Source organism: Mustela lutreola, chromosome 11 (genome assembly GCF_030435805.1).
Source record: "Mustela lutreola isolate mMusLut2 chromosome 11, mMusLut2.pri, whole genome shotgun sequence".
Lineage (NCBI taxonomy): Eukaryota > Metazoa > Chordata > Mammalia > Carnivora > Mustelidae > Mustela > Mustela lutreola.
This window is the reverse complement of record NC_081300.1, coordinates 26,574,339-26,594,025: the sequence shown is the minus strand read 5'-3', so window position 1 is coordinate 26,594,025 and position 19,687 is coordinate 26,574,339. Positions and strand designations below refer to the sequence as shown.

The window sequence follows — 19,687 nt, the reverse complement described above, 5'->3', positions numbered from 1 at the left end:
TGCAAGACAATCAACCAGGGAGTGGGTTATGGGAGGTACAGGAACGACAAGGACCAACTAAGAATTCATGACCCTGACCGCATTGTTCCCTTCTGTAGGGAGAGCGTGTGGGAAGTCACGTAGGCGAGCGCACGACAGGTAGCACGGACCCTTCCTCAGTGTTACTGAACTTTCCTGTCCTTAACCCCTTATCAAGGCCTCTGGACTTTAAAGGAGACACAAGTCAGGGCCTGGTTTGATCCACGACTCCAACCATGCCGTAGCCTCCAACACCTGGCCTCATAAGTAGCCATGCCGCCTTCCCTTGGGCACTCTCAGCGGCGCGCCCCAAAGAAATGAACTCCTGTGGGTGGTCCCTGGGCTGCTCTGCCCCTCTGTGATCCTGAGAATCAGCAGGAGCCCATCAGCAGTGACCATCCTCGTGCCCTGCGCCTGCTGTTGGCTATCTTAATTTTTACCTCAACCCAGCAACACGAGTAATATTTCCTTCATTTTATGGATGAGGAAACTGAGGCTCGGGGAGATCGAATTAACTTGCATGGGGTCACGTAACAGGAAGAGATGAAGCTGGAATCTGATTCTAGGTAGCGCAGGGCTAGGGCTTGCCCTCACCTCTGAACAGGGGGAAGAGCTGAGGCCTAGAGACAGGATTAGTCTGAAGTCAGACAGTGTAGCCCTTGAGGCCGGTAATAGTCCCTACCTAGGCTTGCCCCAAATCAGTGTTACACAGGCATCAAACAAATTCTTCAATGAATGAACAGCCATTGGTTCTGGCTGTCTGAACGTCCACGGTGGGGCCTGAGCCAGATCAGCCCAAGGGCCCCACCCCCAAACCAATTATCCTGAAAGGCCTTACCCTTCTCTTAGAAGGACTACATTTTATTACTATAATTACCATTAAAAATAATCACTTGGGGCGCCTGGGTGGCTCAGTGGGTTAAGCCTCTGCCTTTGGCTCAGGTCATGGTCTCAGGGTCCTGGGATTGGGCCCCACATCGGGCTTCCTGCTCAGCGGGGAGCCGGCTTCTTCCTCTCTCTGCCTGCCTCTCTGCCTACTTGTGATCTCTGTCTGTCAAATAAATGATTAAAATCTTAAAAAAAAATAATCACTTAATAGTCTTAAGATGACATCATTGATCATAGTTCCTTTGATTAGCTCAGACCTGATTAGATCCTAGTCGGATCTCCAGGAATGCCAGATCTCTTGCTCCAATCAGGAAAGTTCCATGGCTGTTGTTCCTTTATTTTTTATATTTAAAATTTTTAATCTTTTGAACAGTTCTATAGGTATACAGTGTGAAGCATTATCAACTTTTCCCTCAATTCTTCCCAGTTGTCTTAATATTGTTTACACAATTTGTTTATATGGTAACCTATATTCCCTCCCCCATTACTCTAGGTTTTAAAGCTATCTCAAGTCTTAGAATTTATTAGATTTAAGAATTCTTGGCAGTTATTATTGTTTTTGATATTCTTAGTAGTATCAATTGGCGCTTCTAATATCATGTGATTGCTTCCATAACCACAAGTCAAGTTTAAAGGGAACAAAGAGAATAAATAAAATAAAAACACCACATTCCCACACCCGGATACACTAAAGTGTTAACCAAAGGTGAGTGTATGGATAGACACTCTTCCAGATCCTTTTCTATGGGTGTTTATACAGATATATGCGTGCACACACACGCGCGCACGTGCACACATACACGTTTAATCAAAATGAAATCATATGAAATAGTGTTCTTTAGGCAGCTAGTTCTCTGACCTGGATCTCGCATTGTATCTGGTTGTTGTAGCCCTCACGTCTCTTTGAATCACCAGAGCCTCCCCCACCCACTACCTTCTCTATTGTTATTTTATTTTTAACAACCCTGGCTTGTTCAAGTTCAAGAAACCAGGAGGATTGTTGTCCGGAACGTCTCCTCTTCCAGATTTGTCTCACTGTTTCCTTGAGGTCTCACCTGCTGCTCTGTCACTGGTGAATGAGAAGTTGGTTCTAAAGGCTTGATGAATTTCAGTTAAATCCTCTTATTTACCTTAGTGGTGACACTGAGAACCTCACCTTGCACACATCAGGGAACCGACAGCTCCTGTGACAGCTGTCTGATCTCCCTATCGCGCCGCTCTGTAAAAACAGAAAGTAGCCTGTGTCAGCGTGGCTTTTGGAAAAAAACACAAATATTGTAATTCCCTAACCTAGTGCAGTGTTGAATAACAATGACGTGGTATGGAACGTCTCCCATTTCAGTAGACTTTATAGTTCTCTGAAATCCCAAATTCCATAATCAGTTCACACTCAGGATTAACACACAAATGCCTCCTCTCCTGGAACACTGTTCCTGAGCACAGCTGATCAGTTCCAACTTTATATTAATACACTAAATGCCTTTCCTGGATCTGTAGACACTTTCTTGGTAGTTCCAGTGCTTTGTCAAGTGGTACAGCATTTGAAACTTAGGAAGTTTCCTGGTAGAAACAGGAGGTAATCAGGAAACAAACAAAAAACAAATTTGAACCTCTGGGTACATATTCAAGCTTTTAAGTGAATATTAGATGCAGGGACTGTAAAATAGAACTATACTAAAAACATTTGAAAGAAGAAATGTGTCCTTTTTAACTGTTTGTTTTTGAGATGGAAAGCTTAATGCAGAATTTGGATCTTATTACAGAAATTGAAACGAGCTTATGCAAATTAATCTCCACTGCACCCGTAAAAAAGAAATTAAAAGCACTAATGTTGCATGTGGTATATGTACAGTAACATTTCCTAAATATCTTCTGGGTCTAAAACTAGGAATGATATTCAATGCTTCCTTTTCCTCAGGCTACAGTATCATAGGATTCAATTTTGAATCTGATAATGGAGGCATTTTTGTTGCACAATTACCCACAAAGGAAATGAAGGAAGAAGAAAAAAGCCAGATCATTGAAGCAGAGACAAATGAGACACCGCAGTTAGATGTTCACTTCTGGACCTCCTTTCTTTGGTAGACAGAAATTAACTGAGCATCTAATTGTGTCCATTTCAGGGGTATACCATCTTTCACAGTTTAAATTGACCATTTGTTGGTGGCCCATTCTTACTTCTTTAATTCAGAAGACAACTTTCTATGCTAATCTGAATGGCATGAGAATAAAGATGTTACAGATCTGGTAAACTTTACACTCTTAATTAACAAATTCATGAGACCACATTCTGTGTTTCAAGTAATAGCACATCTTAAATATTTAGCATTAGATATGTGAATAGTATTTTCTTATATCTTTTTTCTATTCTCACTTAATTCAGAATTCCCATCAAACTCATTTCCAAGAAAAAGTTGAAGTATTATTTCCAAGGCCTGGAGCCCCCAAATACAAGCTGTTTTGCCATGTGCTTAGTCAGAAAGCCCTTTCTGAAGCAGCTTCATTACCAAACAGAATTCTAAGTCACTGAACCAAAGGGTGTCCCTCAATCCCCATTGTCTGCCATACACATCAGGGAGTATTTGCCAAACTTGGTGATTCCAGTCAAAGACCCCTAGAAATACTCTTGACTAGAGCTGGGACAGCTACCATTTTCCAGGAATGCAATCGAAGCCCTGGACAAGCTCTCTGCTAGGTTATTTATATTCTCTGAAGAGTATGGCCAACATGGCCCAGATCAGCCCAGGCTCCAGAGGTACCTCCATCCCGAGAATGAGAGCTTTGCCTCCCTCTTCATCATGCTCTACTGTGAGTTCCCCAGGTCACTGGGTCACTGTTCGGGTGACACTCCAAGGAGGCTAACAGGAATCTGAGGGAGATAATTCTGACAGATCCTCCAGCTCAAGTTTTGTTGGGGTGGGTGTGAGACCCAAGGTGTAGCTGTGGATGGTGGATGAGAAAACTCCTAGGTTTCTCCAAATCTGCGCATGTGCAGTGAGGTGAGGTGGGGTTTGGAATCCCAGGGGATGGGAAGTGTGGTGTGGAGGAGGTGACTTCAAGTGACTTTGTATGGATCTTTCCCTCCCAGTGAAAGAACATGGCCCTGCACCCCATACCTCCCAAGACTGGGGCAAAGAACCCGGATGTCAGAGTGGCTCTTTGTGAAGGTGCTGGATGTAATTCTTTGGCCCAGAAATTTTCTGATCTGGGAACAGTTGAACCCAAGTTGAGGTTATGTTTGCTTCCTACTTGCCAACATTAAATTTAAACAATTCAAAAGTATATGGATTGACCTCTAAGTTGCTGTGCCCCCAGGCCTTCCTCTACCCGTAGGTAATGATGTATCTGGGTTTTCAGTCCTTACATTTTCTATGAGTGAAAGATTATGGCTGTGTATTTCTGTGACTTTTCATTTTACAGTAGGTCTTAGAATTAGGTAGATCTACATATGCTGGGGTAGAAAGATTTTTAAGACATATTATTAAGGGGGAGGGAAACAAGATGCCCAACAGCATAAACAAAATTATTCCATTTTTGTAAATTTTTAAAAAGTTGCGCATACGCATGTTGCTATATTCGTAATTCCTTTCTGAACCATTACACAAGAAATTAAAAATAGTGGGTAGCATGGAGAAAGAATCTTCTCTTTGTAAACTTTTTGTGCTATTTGAAGTTTTTCCTTTGTTAAATTTAATTCAAGCCTGTATTTTAAACTTTCTTTCCCTGAGTAACACAATATTTGGGGTGGGCAGCGAGTAGGTGGAGAGAAGACGTAATGTCTTCAGAATCTTTCCTTGTCAGTGTGTAGAGACCCACCTCATTCTTCTTCTTCTTCTTTTTTTTTTTTTTTAAGATTTTATTTATTTGACGGACAGAGATCACAAGTAGAGAGGCAGGCAGAGAGAGAGAGAGGAGGGGAAGCAGGCTCCCTGCTGAGCAGAGAGCCCGATGTGGGGCTCCATGTGGGGCTCGATCCCGGGACCCTGGGATCATGACCTGAGCTGAAGGCAGAGGCTTTAACCTACTGAGCCACCCAGGCGCTCCAACCCACTTCATTCTTCTGACTGGTACCTTGCCTTCCATCGTGAGCTCCTGCCGTGACTTACTTAATCACTAATGGGCATTTATAGCTTATTTTTTCTTATGAATACGAATAATGCTGTAGTAAATATCCTTGAACATTAATCATTGTGCATACATGGACTATTTCTATAATACAGTATAATTGATCTTCTATAGTGTAAATTGCTGGGAGTGGAATTGCTGGTCAACAAGTACGTGCATTTTTCATTTTGATAGATTTTGCCAATTTGCTCTGTAAAAGGGTCGTCCTAGTTTACATTTCCACCAGTTACAGCTGAGTGCATGTTCTTTCGCCCATTGCCAAGCCCGAGTATTATCTGGATAACTTTATTAAGATTTCTGCATTTAAAGAAATTGGAGATTCTTACTGAAAGAAGCTTATTTTGTCCAATGAACTGAAGAAGTATTAATGATGCTTACGGTGGTTTCTTCAACTTTTATGTGCATAGCCAATAATGATAAAACATAACAAAACAAAACAAAATGTCTACAGTAAAGGGAAGTGAAAGCCTTCTGGATGGTTTTGCATTTTCTTTTCTGCCCAGCATGTCTCACCTGGACTCACCTGGACTGAGCATGTTCACTATAGCTGGTCATCAGAGCACATAAAGGAGTGCCAGTGGCAGCCCAGCCCAGGATGGGACCAGGTTCTGCCGTCAGGCTGGTGAGCAGGCTCTCACAGTGGTGTGGGTGATAAGCAGCTCTTTATCCCCACCATTTCCATTTCGAAGTGCTCCAAAATGTTGCATGGAATAATTTCCATTTTTCGGTCAGACCATATGTTTTAGAGATCAGGGTGAAAAGGTTATTCAAATTATTTACCTTCATTTTAACCTTATTTTCTCTATTTATCTCCATTTGTTTTTGGCATTTCAAAACAGCCTTCTTTGAGATACAATTAGCATACCATGCAATTCACCCAAAGTATATTTACAGAGAGATACAACAATGACCACAGTAACTCCAGAACATTTTCACTACCCCCCCAAAAAATTGTACCCCTTAACTATTACCCATATCCATTCCTCCATCCTCCTCTGCTTCCCCATCCCTTTTCTTTTCTTATTTTTTCTTTATTTTTTAGTGAGCTCCATGCCCAGTGTGAAGCTCGAACTCATGACCCTGAGATCAAGAGTCTCACATCCCAGCCACTGAAGCGGCCAGATGCCCCGCCCCATCCCCTTTTAAAAACATCTCTCCTGGGGCTCCTGGTTGGCTCAGTCAGTTAAGCATCCACTCAGGTCATGATCCCTGGGTCCTGGGATGGAGTCCTGCCTGCCCACTTCCCCTGCTTGTGCTCTCTTGATACGATTGGGGTTGTTTCTGTAAAAAAGAAATAGCCCAAAATAACAAACATCTCTCCCAAGGTCTTTTCCTGTTCCCCTGGTAAGTTTTCAGGCTCTACCCAGACTCTCATCTTCAGGACATTCAGAGCTATCAGCCAAACCCAGTGCAGCCTGTGCAGTCCTGGGGACCACAAACAAAATGCTCCTTAGCTAATCTTAGCATCCTACTCATAAGAGAACAGGTACATCTCTGCCTGTTTAGATTAGGAAGAAGTGCATGCCTCCAGTGTGAAGGATGGAGACACTCTGAAATACATGAACAAAGCAACTAACAGCTGTGGAGCAGCCACTGATCACTGACCCTGCTATGGGCACAGCACCCCACAGTTTGCAAAACATTGTCCAGTTGGAAATGGCACTAGTCAGTATCCAGTGAAGTCCCTCTGGAAATGGACACGGCTCTCATGGCTCTTGTAAGAGACACCATTCATGTGTTACTATGTGGGGTCAGCTAAGAAAGACTGTGTGGTAGCCATGACTGTTTGATTTTAGCAAATTTGGCAGACGGATTTTGGCAAGTTAAAATAGCAGCTTCTCTGTAGTCTGTGGTTAATGGGAAGGGGTAGGGGTGGGGATGGTCGAGGAGGGGGTAAGAGCAGGGGAGGGAGTGATGGGGAGAAGAGCACTGGGTTCTAATCTCAACTACACAGGCTTTTGAGCAAATCTCTTAATTTATCAGGATCTTGGGTTCCTAGACTCAATGATCACCCAGTACCTTCTAGACTCTTCAAATTCTGAATCTAAACCCCAAGTGTGAACTTGAGAATTTGTATATTTAGAAACATAGCCTATCACTTTTACTATTGCTTATTTAACAGGTGGTTATATTTTTATTTTGTAAACTTGATTTGGACTGAATTTTGTGATTGTCATCTTTATTATGCAAATAATAATTTGGAACTGACCTGTATTTCATGAAGTGCTTCCCCTCCTAATACACTAGATGGCGCTAGAGGCAAGGCAAATCAGATTCCCCCCCAAAAAAGGCGGGGTTTGGGGGGTGGTTTTGACCAGCAAAGTCAAAGTTATTATATATGGTAAATTCAAAAGGCTTCAGTCTTTATCAAGAATCGTTGTATCAACATCTTCAGAAAGGTGAGCGAATACTGCCAGTGATAAAAATCTTAATATCAGGATAGTGTAAGATTTTTTTGTAGAAGCTTTCATACTGTTAGTGTGACCAACTATAAGATATCTTAGATTGGGGCCCAACACGTATATTGCTAAATAAAATATACGTGTTGCTAAAGCAACAGAAGTGCCACAGAGCAATGAGCAATCCTAAGCTTTATTCCCTGTCATGAATTCTGAGACAATTCTATTGCACTGAAGGGAAGTCTTGGTGGGATAGAGGGGAGTGTAAATGACACGTTTTCAGATGTATTTGATGGTGAGGAAAGTGACGAGGGGCCGTTAGAGGTGTGTTGGTGTTTAAAAATTAGCAATAGGTATACAGAAGAGTAACCAAGCTTAAAAAAAAAAATGAGGCAATTATTCATTCCAAGAAAAACAATGTGCAGAAGGGAAAAGTACTTTCTGACTCGGTGGTGAACACTGTTTACATGGTTCTAATAATAGAATCCTGGAATACTGATATCAGTGGCAGGGTAGGGGGAGAAGTTGGATGACTCCTTAGTTCTCATCTACCTTAACAGGATGTGGCTAGTTAATGCCTAATATTCATGTATCATGGAACACTGATATATTTAGAAACACAGAGGTAAATATCAGCAGAAACAACTAAAGTAGTTAAGGTTGTTGCCTCTAGGGAGTAGATGAGGGGTGGGGTAGAGGAGTGGGGCAGAGACTATTGGTTTTCCTTAAAAATGCATAGTGCTATTATTCAGCCTTGAAAAGAAAAAAAAATTTGGACACACATGACACCATGGATGAACCTTGATGACATTTGCTGAGTGAAATAAACTAGACACCAAAGAACAAACACTGTAGGAGTCCACTTCCATGAGGTACCTAGTATAGGCCAGTTCATAGAGAGGAGAAGGAAAGTGGTGGTCACTGGGGTTAAGGGGCTGGGGGGGGGGTGGAGGGCTTCGTTGTTTAATGAATACAGAGTTTCAGTTGGGAGAGATCAAAAAGCTCCCAAGACAGATGGTGGTGATGGTTGCATAACAAGGTAAATGAGCTTAATGCCACTAAATTGTATGAATAAATGGCTGAAATGGAACGTTGTATGTTAGATATGTTTCTGCACAGTAAAAAAGCAAAGTAAGAAGAAAAATGATTTATAGTACTGCTTGAATTTTAAACAGTCATATGTACATTTTAATTTCATCACATTAATTTTTAGGAAGCTTTGGATGCAGATCTGAAAAGTTTTTGTATGTATTGTGAGCTGAGTGTTTGCACATAGATTTTTATGATACGATTTGGGCCACTCGGGCCTTTTTTGTTTTTATCCAGCTCTTACCTGTATTCCCCTTAGATAAAAATGTTAGATAAGCTATTCTCAAGTCGGAGGTATTGCTGAAAGTAGGTATTTTACGAATACATTTCAGGGGAATTTGAGATGCCCGATAACTAAATGGAGCCCATGAACCCTAAAAAAATGTGCAGATGCATTTATGCAGGAATGTCCCTTTTCTGACCTCTGCTACTCTTAGTGGATAATCTGGGCATTTTGCTGTGTGGCCACCTGCTGAATGGCTTACTGGAATCTGTGCCCCATTTGTGCTGGGACCGGGTGGGACTCTGAGTGAAGTGAAGTTGTCGTATCAGGTGAGTACCTGTGATGTCAGAGCTGGTTTCTAGGTCATGAGCTTCTCTTTACCATCACTCTCCTGAACCTGGCCCAAATAGGAGCGTATCAATTTGCTCTTTTGCAGTTTGGAGCAATCAGATGCCAGTTAGCTTGGCTGTAAGAAGTTGACTAGTAAAGTACAATTCTAATTGAAATCATCATACCCTCAGTTTGCAAATGAGAAGGCAGCTCTAAGAAGAAGACAATGGAAAATAACTTTATATATCCTCAGAGACCTCAAACTGCCTTCTAGCCTTTAAGTCATGCTTCTTGGTTTTGACAGGTTACATTTTCCTTCAGCGGTTTATTGCTCTAAAAAGAGTGTTCTCTCTCATTGTCATCCCATCTAAATTTTCCTTTTTGTTCACAGTGCGAGATGAGGACAGAAGCACGGCGAAAAAATCTCCTTATTTTGATTTTGCATTACTTGACACAAGAAGGGTATGTTACATTACAAATGTTTACAGAGATGAATCCTCTTTCCCTGACCCCCACTTTTCCAGATACACACTTAACAAAATAGTTCATAGAATTTATTTTTTAGAATAGTTTTCTATTTATAGAAAAACTGAGCAGAAAGTATAGAGAGTTCCCACCTACTGGGAATCCCCCAAGCCAGTCTCCCCTAGTATTAACCTCTTGTATTGGCGTGGTGCGTTTGTCACAACTGGAGAACCGATTTTGATACATTAATGTTAGCTGATCCATAGTTTCCATCAGGGTTTACTCTTGGGCTGTAGAATTCCGTGAGCTTTGACAAATGTGTAATGTCATAGATCTGGCATTGCAGTATCATATCCAATAGCTTCGCCCTAAAAATCCCTTGTGCTCTGCCTACCGATGCCCTCATGTTCAGCAACACAGACACAGACACAGACTTTTATTGCCTCATTTACATAGATATTATTCCCATTACGCATTTGAAAATTTTAACAAAGCTACCCTGTTCCTGAAATACCTTCCCTTTCCCATTCAGGTTTCAGCCCTATCAAATAAGATTCCCCCGGGTCCCACTGCTGGGTATCTACACAGAGATAATGCTCTTAGTCCTCAATTCTCCTTCCCTCAAAATAAAGGTATCGCATTTACCTGATGACCTGTGCTTGACTCTCTTTTCTGTGTAATGCCATTTGTTAACTGAAATGGGAAGCGTTTGAGTTTGGCCACCAACCTGATTCAGAAACGGGCAAGCCCTTGCCATGAAGGCTGAAGGTGTTCTGGGTTTTGTGAGGAAGAGAGCTCATCCACTATTTACTTTTGAGTTTTCTTTCTTTCCAAGCCTCGGCCAGGAAGAAAATATTTGGGTTTTAGGCTTAGGGCTTGAACTTTCAAGTAAACGTAGCAGTTCTCAACTGGGGTAATTTTGCCCCTTGGGGGACATTTGGCAAGGTCAGGAGACGTTTTTTGACTGCCACAATGGCACCTGGGGGGAGAGAGCAGGGATGCTGCTAAACATCCTTCCATGCACGTGACAGCAACCCACAACAGGGTTATCCAGCCCCAGGTGTCAACCGAGCGAAGGCACTGTATCAGGAAGAACTGTGAAAACAAAGAAAAGTCAGCGTAGTTATCCCTTCTGCTACAGTGCTTGCTGTTATTCACCAAGCATGCATTTCCCCTATCTGCCACAAGATGGCCCCTTGCATCTCGCATTCATGAAAACTCGACTAGAGTTGCTCATTGTCCTGAGAATCCCTTGGTTAAGGTACTTTTATGAGTGGATTCTCAAGATGAGAAGTAAACTTCCAGAAAAGTAGACCTGCCCTTAACAAAATACTAAGAATTTATCTTCACAAAGAGGATAGATTATAGTGGATTGAAATAAACAATCAGAAAAAGCTTTGTAGAGAAGGTGATGCGAGCTGCTCTTGAAAGATGTATGGAGGATGGAATATGTATGAAGTATGGATAGAGAGACATGACGGACGAGGATGTTCTAGCAGGTGCAGACAGAAAGAAAAGAAAGAAAGAAAGAAAGGGCATGAGCTAAGTGGAACAATTAGGTAGACAGAAAGATCAGAGGTCGACTATCAACTGACACTTACAATGTCTTTAAAATTAGCAGGGTCACCGGAAATAATCATGGCCACCTTGTTTAAGAAAGTCCAGGCTTCCAATTGACCTGAATCTGGGGCAGGGAAGAGAGGATAGTAAATAACGTTTTCTTCTACTTTCCCAGACTGGAACCAAACAGCAAGAACTCTGTCCTGCAGCAGGAATTCTTAATCTGAGGTCCTTGGATGAAACTGTATGTTAACTTGTGCATATCTGCACACTTTTCAGGAGAGAGTTGTTGGTTTCAATAAGAAGCCAAGAGCTAAGATTAAGACCTGGAGAGTCTTTCCACTTTCAGAGTGAGACAAAGCATTTGCTTTTATTGCTAAGACCACCGAAGTTGGACGGCCCTACAACTGAACAGGTTAAAAATGACAGTGAAGAACTCCCGGTGAAGACAGTCCTTACATCCCCAGTCTGGTGCTAGTGTCACGTGTGACTGAAGAAAACACTACCAGGAATAATACATCCAAGCCGATGATGTCTTCTTATGCTAACTTTCCCTCAATGATATTGATCAACATAGTTTCAGAATTTCCTTCAAAACTCAAAACCTACCCTTTTCAATTGCTTCAAAATCATGGCAGATCTTGCCTCTTGAGGTTGAATTTGGGTTTATCAATTGCCCGATGTTATCTAAAAGGAGTGCTGGTGAATAAAGAGGTAATTGAGTTGGGCAAATACCCACTTTAGGCTAAAAATGAGTAAAGGTAAAGCATAAAACATTTTCTTAGTTGATTTCCTTATTTGACTTTTAAGCACTTCCAAAAACATTTTGAACTTACTCATTAGAGTAAGTATGTAACTTCCCGAGGCAACTGCTTTGAAAAACACTACGTGCATGTCTTTACCATATGTGGGGCTTCTTACTCTATAGGTGAACATTATGTATCCTACTGTCATCTAATGTACCATTTAACATAAGCTTACTATTTGTATTGAACATGTTTAGACTTGTCGTGCGTGTTTGGCTTTATTCATTTCACCCAGAGTCAATTCTTTTGTTTTGCTTTTTTCTTCTGTGAAATGGCCAGATACATCGATGCAGCCAATGCTTTGGAGCAAGAAACTAAACTGGGGTTACGACGCTTTGAAGTTTGTGACAACATTGACCTTGAAACTATTTTGATGGAGTATGAGAGCTACTATTTTGTAAAATTTCAGAAATACCCCAAAATTGTCAAAAAGGCATCATCAGACACAGGTACATGGCTATTTTCTAGAAATAAGGTTTTCTCTCATCTTTAAGATTGGTGTTTCTTCCTCATTGTGTCCCCAGATGGATGCTACTGCCACCCTGCACTGAAAGAAAAGACCAGAAAGACTATGTAGCCTCTAGTAGATCCTATACAGATAACGTCAGTGTGATTGTCTGGGCCATGATGTCCCTAGAGCCATGCTGCTATTTGTTCAAGGATTATATATTTTAGGACAAGGAGAGCAAAACCCCAGTGTATCACAGGTACTTTTTAGAAGACCAACACTACTTTCATTTCTTTAGAGATGAAAAGAGCTGTTGGAAGAGGATAAATGATAGAAGACTTTTTCGTTGTTGTTGTTGTTAGGAAGACCTATTATCTATCTTGAAAATAACATGAAAATGAGTATTGGTGAAGCTAATAGCTCATGTATAGATAATGAAATGCTTTTGAAAGCCATCAATCCAGATAATGATCAATAGAATGTAAAGACCCAGTATAGGTTAGCAGTCAAGGAGGCTGGCTGGAGGAAAGATCTAAAGTGTGGGCCCTATGTTTTGTAGTAACATTGACTTAGAAGTCTGTAAGTGGGGGAAGTAATTATAAACCAAGGGAGATCATTGTCCTGTTTACCAGGCACTTGTTAAGCCACAGACTTTAACATTTCATGTGGGGACCAGGAAACTGAGAGGAATGGCTATTAAAAATAGCCGGGGGCGATTCTCCTAGCTGGAGGGGATATTTTATGTGAGTTCCTTTCCAGTGCAGCGTTCAGAGCTCCCAAGTCCTTGGCTGAGTGTTGGATCTGGGTTTTGGCAGAGAAAACACTGATGCCTAACCACTGAGCCACTAGGACTATCGCTGACACAATCTAGTCTCTAGATTTCTGTTCTGATCTAACTTGGAACCATAGTCTCCTGGGATACTGGGCACAGTGTGTTTATTTTAAGGTAAATTGGCAGAGTACAATTGATAAGTCTCCATGGAATTGCCCTGGTGTCCCACAGACCACAGCAAAATGGTGTCAAGTTCATGAAAACTTGAAATGATTACTGTCACCTGGCACACACTGAGGTCGCCACCAGGTTCATGGTTTCCAACACATTTCATATCTGAGGGCTTTGGGATCCTCCTCTGTGTGGAAATTCTTGGCAAACATGGGCTTCTTTCTCTTTGCTGGTAGTTTCACTTCTTTCTATGTGAGAATAGCTTTGACTTCCCAGATTCTACAAGGCTGTAACACAAATTTTAAAAATGATGTGAGAGGACAAACATTACTGACAAATCACTTTCTTTTAAAAATTAACTTTCCTTTTCCTCCCAATATTTGTTTTGTCACAGTGGAAAATAATTTACCACAAAGAAGTGGAGGGAAGACCAGAAGGTAAGATGAATGGTAATTCGTCTTAGTCAACCCAACTCTAGGAGTTTGTGGGACCCCTTTCCAGAAGATTCTCCAGCTCAGCTCCATGTCTGTCTACCAGCAATTGCAGACTATGGTCATGTGACCTTGGTGGGCCCAGCCATGGGTTCTTCTCATGTCACAGGTGCCCAGGATATGGGTCACTGTCTGTTGGTTCTCCTGGTTTTATCACAATTAACTGCATTCATTGGTGCTCTTTCCAAGCTCTGTGCTATGAAGAGTACAGACCTCAGCGAGGAAAAGATCCAGGTTCAATTCCTGGCTCTGCTACTCACCAACTTGGAGCAAGTTTCTGACCCAAAGTGAGGTCCCCACATGTAGAGGGCCCCCTGCGTGCTTCATGATAATACTCTCAGTAATGTTCTGCCTGAGGCTACCTTTGTTTTGTGCTCTTCTTTGGGAACGGTTTTATTGTTTTGATCAAAGTGTTATCCTTTTATTTATAGTTTCCATAAAGCTAGTCAGACTTTGACAATGAATGATAACTACTTTTTAAAGATTTTATTTATTTGACAAAGAGAGAGTGAGCACAAGCAGGGGGAGCAGCAGACAGAGGGAGGGGGGAAGCAGGCTCCCGCTGCGTGGCTCCATCCCAGGACACTGGGGTCATGACCTGAGCCAAAGGCAGAGGTTTAACTGACTGAGCCACCCAGTGCCCCCCGATAATTACTTTTGAACGGAAATGGTGAGGAGCATTTTAAGGGGCCAGCTTTGGCGTGCATTTGGATTCTGATTATTTTCCAGCCACTCACGCCTGGAACTTCCCCAGCATTCCCTATGTGGCAGAACATTCCATGAGCAAGTGTCTTCTGAGCACTTTGCTTCTCTTTAGGGATGGAGCTTGGCAGCCTAGGTGTCTGCAGCTCCTCTCTGAGTAAGTGTTTGTACACAGCAACCATAGAGGTCAGCCTTCAAATGGCTGGAGTCAGGAAGGATAATCAGGAAAGTAATGAATGCTGTTTATAATTTTATAATTGAAGACAGATATTGAAATGAGAGGTTGTGTCATGAGACTGGCCATTAACAAATGAAAGTACCTTTTCCTAATTTGTGCATCTCACACCAAAGAGCAAGCTCCCAGTGTACCGATTTGCCCATGACCCAGGGGAGGTATGGTTATTTCATGGGATGGGTAACAGAATTAGGATGCCAAAAAAATCTTGGCAATTTGGAAGATGAGCCCCAAATAACAAGATGAAATTGAACGAAATAAGGTATAGGCTCTAACCAAAGATTAAGACAAATAGCTCCTTCGTTACAAAATCAGAGACCTAGAAATTTGAGTTAGCAAAAATGCAGTGTGAGTCAGCAGAGTGATGTGATTGCCCATGTGATCTCGGCCTCAGCAGAAATGCAGTGTCCACAGAGTGGGAGGTGACTGTTCTGGTCAGAAGACAGTGGATAAGGGAAAAGTGACCAGGATGAGGATGACTCTCAGAGCAAGGTAGTCTTTTTTTAAAAAAGATTTTATTTATTTATTTGACAGAGAGAGAGATCACAAATAGGCAGAGAGACAGACAGAGAGAGAGATGAGGAGAAGCAGGCTCCCTGCTGAGCAGAGAGCCCTATGCGGGACTCGATCCCAGGCCCCTGGGATCATGACCTGAGCTGAAGGTAGAGGCTTAACCCACTGAGCCACCCAGGCGCCCCAAGAGCAAGGTAGTCTTAAAAATGACTGGAGCATCTGGTGATGTTTAGCTTGAAGAATGGAAGACTTGGGGAGGAGGTGCCCCTAGAACAACATGGTACGGGTCTTCACTCTCTAAAGAGGATTGAGCCTTCTTTGTAGAATTCCACAGGGCACACCTGGGAGTGGCAAATAAAGTTACAGTAGGATGAGTTTGGTTTCATATTAGGAAGAATTCTACAATCATTAGAGCTGACAGGAAATGAATCACGCTGCTCTGCACATTAAGCACTTGTCTTTGATTGTGTTAAAGCAAATCTGTGAATCACTTGCCTCTAAAGGGAAATCAGAGTGGGGAATCAGACTTCCAGTTGCCAGCCCTGCAATGACGTTAGACAAATATATATATATATATATACATATATGTATATATATATGTGTATATATATATATATACATATATGTATATATATATGTGTATATATATATATACATATATGTATATATATATATGAAACCTCACTTCATTTAAATCAATACTATTAATAAGGGTTTACACTTATAAAATGTTTGGTATTCATTTCCTAGATAATTTCATTTTTGTGCCAGCTAAAGGCCCGAGGGACAGGCTTTTTTATTCCTAATTTACAGATGAAAAATAAATGCCATACACCTCTTAGGACGCTCACCCCTGTGGGTGAACTCTGGGGTCATCGCATATGGACACTGAGGGTATCATTGGTGTGGGCGATCTTGCTGGCCAAACATCTGTTTACATTAGACACAAACAACTTTTTCTTTCTCGGCAAAGACATGGAGAAATAGCTGCTCTCTGAGACCCCTTAGAACATGGGAGACACGCTTCCAGTGAAGCTCCTGCAAACACATCTCACGTGTAAGGACAAAGGAACTGAGAAAACTAAACAACTTCTGCTATGGGGTGCCCTCCACGCAGTCCTGCCTCTCTCTGATTCCATGTCCTATCCAACAATATTCCAGTACTGAATTTTAGGTCTCATGGTGAGGACCTCATGTATAAATTTGTTTTACTCTTGCACTGATGTAGGTAAAACATGTAACATATATGCCATCCAACCCATATATATACACACATGCTGTCAAACCCATATATGCTCTTCTAAGTGCCACACCCCAGCACCCCCCGCCTCCCAATAGGCTCCCTTTCCAGCCAATACTCCCCATCTCCACCAGAGGCAGCCACTGTCTGAATTTCCAGCCCCATTGATTTGTTTTGCTTTAAGTGAACAATATTTGGTGAACATTTGTTTTGCAAATGTGAAGATCTGTGACAAAAGAGATGAGTCAAGGTCTGCTTCCCTTCCGCAGATCCCCTCTAGGTACACCCCGCACACCAGGCCAAAACCACTGGCAAATCCCTAGGCTTTCTCTTATCTCCCCACAACCTGCCCCCTGGTCTGCTACTGTTCTTTAAGGGAAGTGGGAATGTTGGAGAAATGCTTATGAAGCCATGTGTTCTTGAAATACAGAGCTATGTGCAGAAGGGCTGGGGTTGGGTGGCATGTGCGGAAAGGAAGAGGAAGTCAGGGGTCTCTGGGAGGAGGTGGACACTCTAGCCTGGTCTTGGAGAACCCTAAGGGGTAGCCTGGAGCAAGCCAGAGCCAGGACGGATGGGGTGGAAGGACAGGGCAGATGGAGACCCCAGCTGGGGCACATAGGCCTATCTTTCCAGAATGCCTTTTTTTTTTTTTTTTTAAAGGTGCTAAACAAGTTGTTTAGTTACCTCAAGTTAAGTGGTTAAGATAATTTCCTCCAAGGTCTTTGTTCCCTCCCCTAGAGTGATGAGCGACAGCTGTCAAAATCTTCCCAAGATCAGTCAGCAGAGGCCACGGTCCAGAACCACAGCGGGGAAATCAGGGGATGCCAAATCCCTCCGTAAGGAGCATCCTAAACAGGTCTGGACAGCTTTGTTTGGTGTTGGTAAAATTATAGGTGGCTGAGAAATTGCTCCAAGAAAAAAAGTCACATTTATTTATTCAAGGACATATGTTTTTAAAATGCTGTGTGATTGTGTTAAATTGTAGATTTTCTTCTGGATTAAAACCGCAGGCAAATCTCCAGTCTTCCTAATGTCTTCTAATTTGAGTGGGAGGTCTCCTTCCTCCCCTTAGCCTTACCCCCCTGGTCAGAGTCCTGGATGACAGGCTTTGAGGGGTGAGCCCTGGACCCAGAAAGAGCAGGGGGCCTGGTTGCTACAATGCTCAATCATCCCATTTAAGGTAACTGTAGGTGACAAGTCTTCCTGTCCCAAAGCACATCCAGGATGAGGCCAAAGATTAGCCAGAAATGGTTCCTCCATTCCATGGGTTTCTCCAAAGCACACATGGTTGGTCCCCCTCCGGACCAACACACTGGACCATCTCAGGAACAGGGTGGGGAGAAAAGGCAAGAGCCCAGCAGGGGGTGAGATCAATGGCTCCTGACTCAGGGATCCATACCTAGAAGCTCTTGGGTTCAGACAAACATACCAGGTTTCAGAGGAAAGAAAACCAAGTGAAATTGTGAAAAGGAGAGGGTGCCTGGGTGGCTCAGTGGGTTAAGCCTCTGCCTTCAACTCAGGTCATGATCCCAGGGTCCTGGGATCGAGCCCCGTATCGGCCTCTCTGCTCAGCGGGGAGCCTGCTTCCTCCTCTCTCTCTGCCTGCCTCTCTGCCTACTTGTGAGCTCTCTCTGTCAAATAAATAAATAAAATCTTAGAAAAAAAAAAAAAAAGAAATTGTGAAAAGGAATGGCAAGAATGGCTGTCAGAGATGCCTGGCGGTATAGAAAGGCGTTTAATCATGAAATTCAGTTGTCAGAAGGAATCTCTCCCTCTCAAAGAGGTTGTACACATCAAAGAGGTTGTACACTCCTGGCCAGTGTAATCTGCCTTGCGGGGAGGGGAGGGGGGTGAGATGGGGCAGGAGAATCCCACAGGTGGCGGGTTGAATATCAGCTCTGCTCCATCTCCGAACTCAGCCCCTCCCACATCACACACCTCTGGTCACAAGAGAAAAGTCAGTGAGTGGGTCTGGGTTGAGGCACCATATGGTTTCCTTCACTGGAAAAGCTGCTTGGAGCCCATGGCTTCCACTGACAGCTCTTCCACATGGCTCAGGCAGGGAGTGAATTCATCTTGCTGGGACTACACAGAAGTGGCCCAATTACACACGGGCTTTCTTTTCACTGAACTGAGAGCCAATGTGTGAATTTTGGATGATGGAATGGGCAGTTTCCGCCAACATCTGTCACTTGCTTTCCACGGCTGACTTCTCACTGTCTTCCTCTTTCTTCAGGAGGCTGTCAGTAATTCCCACGCGGAGAGTGCTGACTTTGGCTTGAGCATATCAGGAATCAACAAAGGCGGTGGAGAAGAAAACATCCGCCCACAAAAAGTAAGTAGAATTCATGAACATAGCACCAAAATGGGAAATTGCTTTTCTTTCTAAAAACGAAAATAAAAAATGTTATCGTTGTCAAATAGAAAAGCTAATACAGAATGGTCAGAGCCTGGCTGTGAGGTGAGCTGAGGAGAGCACTGGCTGGGGGGTTGAGCCCTGGGGTTCTGGTCTGAATCTCCTTTCTGGATGGATGGTCTTGAAAGAACAGCCCCATCTCTAAGAAGCTCAAGTCTCCCTATTTGTAAGCTCAGGGGGTTGGCTTCTAATGTCACGGTCAGCTTAAACGTCCTGGGACTGAAATGGGAAACATTGGTGTTCTGGGTTATTGAAGGAGTTATGGTGGTGCACACATCCTTCTCTTCCTCTCTGTGTGTGGTACCTGACTAGTAGTGGCCCCTTTCCTCCCTGGAGGTGTGGCTCTAGGCTTGAGTGTCATTTCATGTGAGCCATGAAACCTCAGTTGAAATAGGGTGGATAGGGGCGCCTGGGTGGCTCAGTGGGTTAAAGCCTCTGCCTTTAGCTCAGGTCATGATCCCAGGGTCCTGGGATCGACTCCCACATCGGGTTCTCTTCTTGGTGGTGAGCCTGCTTCTCCCCTCTCTCTCTGCTTGCCTCTCTGCCTGCTTGTGATCTCTGCTTGTCTAATAAATAAATAAAATCTTAAAAAAAAATAAAAAAGAAACAGGGTGGATATTGTCCCTAAGAGATAGCTCTACCCCTTTCATAATGAACCTCATGTCTTGATCCATCAATAAGAGCGGCTCAGACAGAAAAGACTCAGACTGGGTAGATGGAGGCAAAAGGCTAGTTAACACATGTCCTTTGAGGATGAGAAGAAGCAGTATCAACATCAACAGATTTCTCTTGACTG

General features: G+C 42.9%; 1 protein-coding gene across 5 annotated transcripts in view; it reads left to right on the top strand.

Moving 5' to 3' along the window:
* KATNAL2 (katanin catalytic subunit A1 like 2) overlaps positions 1-19,687 on the top strand; it is a 76,302-nt gene that overhangs the window by 24,480 nt on the left and 32,135 nt on the right. For 4 of the 5 annotated variants that reach the window (XR_009345897.1, XR_009345898.1, XM_059139794.1 and 1 more), the window contains 5 exons: positions 9,464-9,534; positions 12,183-12,352; positions 13,689-13,731; positions 17,214-17,331; positions 18,712-18,810. Coding sequence is in view for 3 of the 5 variants with exons in the window: in XM_059139794.1 (XP_058995777.1) it covers positions 9,464-9,534; positions 12,183-12,352; positions 13,689-13,731; positions 17,214-17,331; positions 18,712-18,810 (501 nt within the window). In the remaining 2 variants the exon portion in view is untranslated. Of the gene's footprint in view, positions 1-9,463; positions 11,812-12,182; positions 12,353-13,688; positions 13,732-17,213; positions 17,332-18,711; positions 18,811-19,687 lie in introns of all 5 variants that reach the window. The other variant, XM_059139796.1, reaches the window with a different exon arrangement.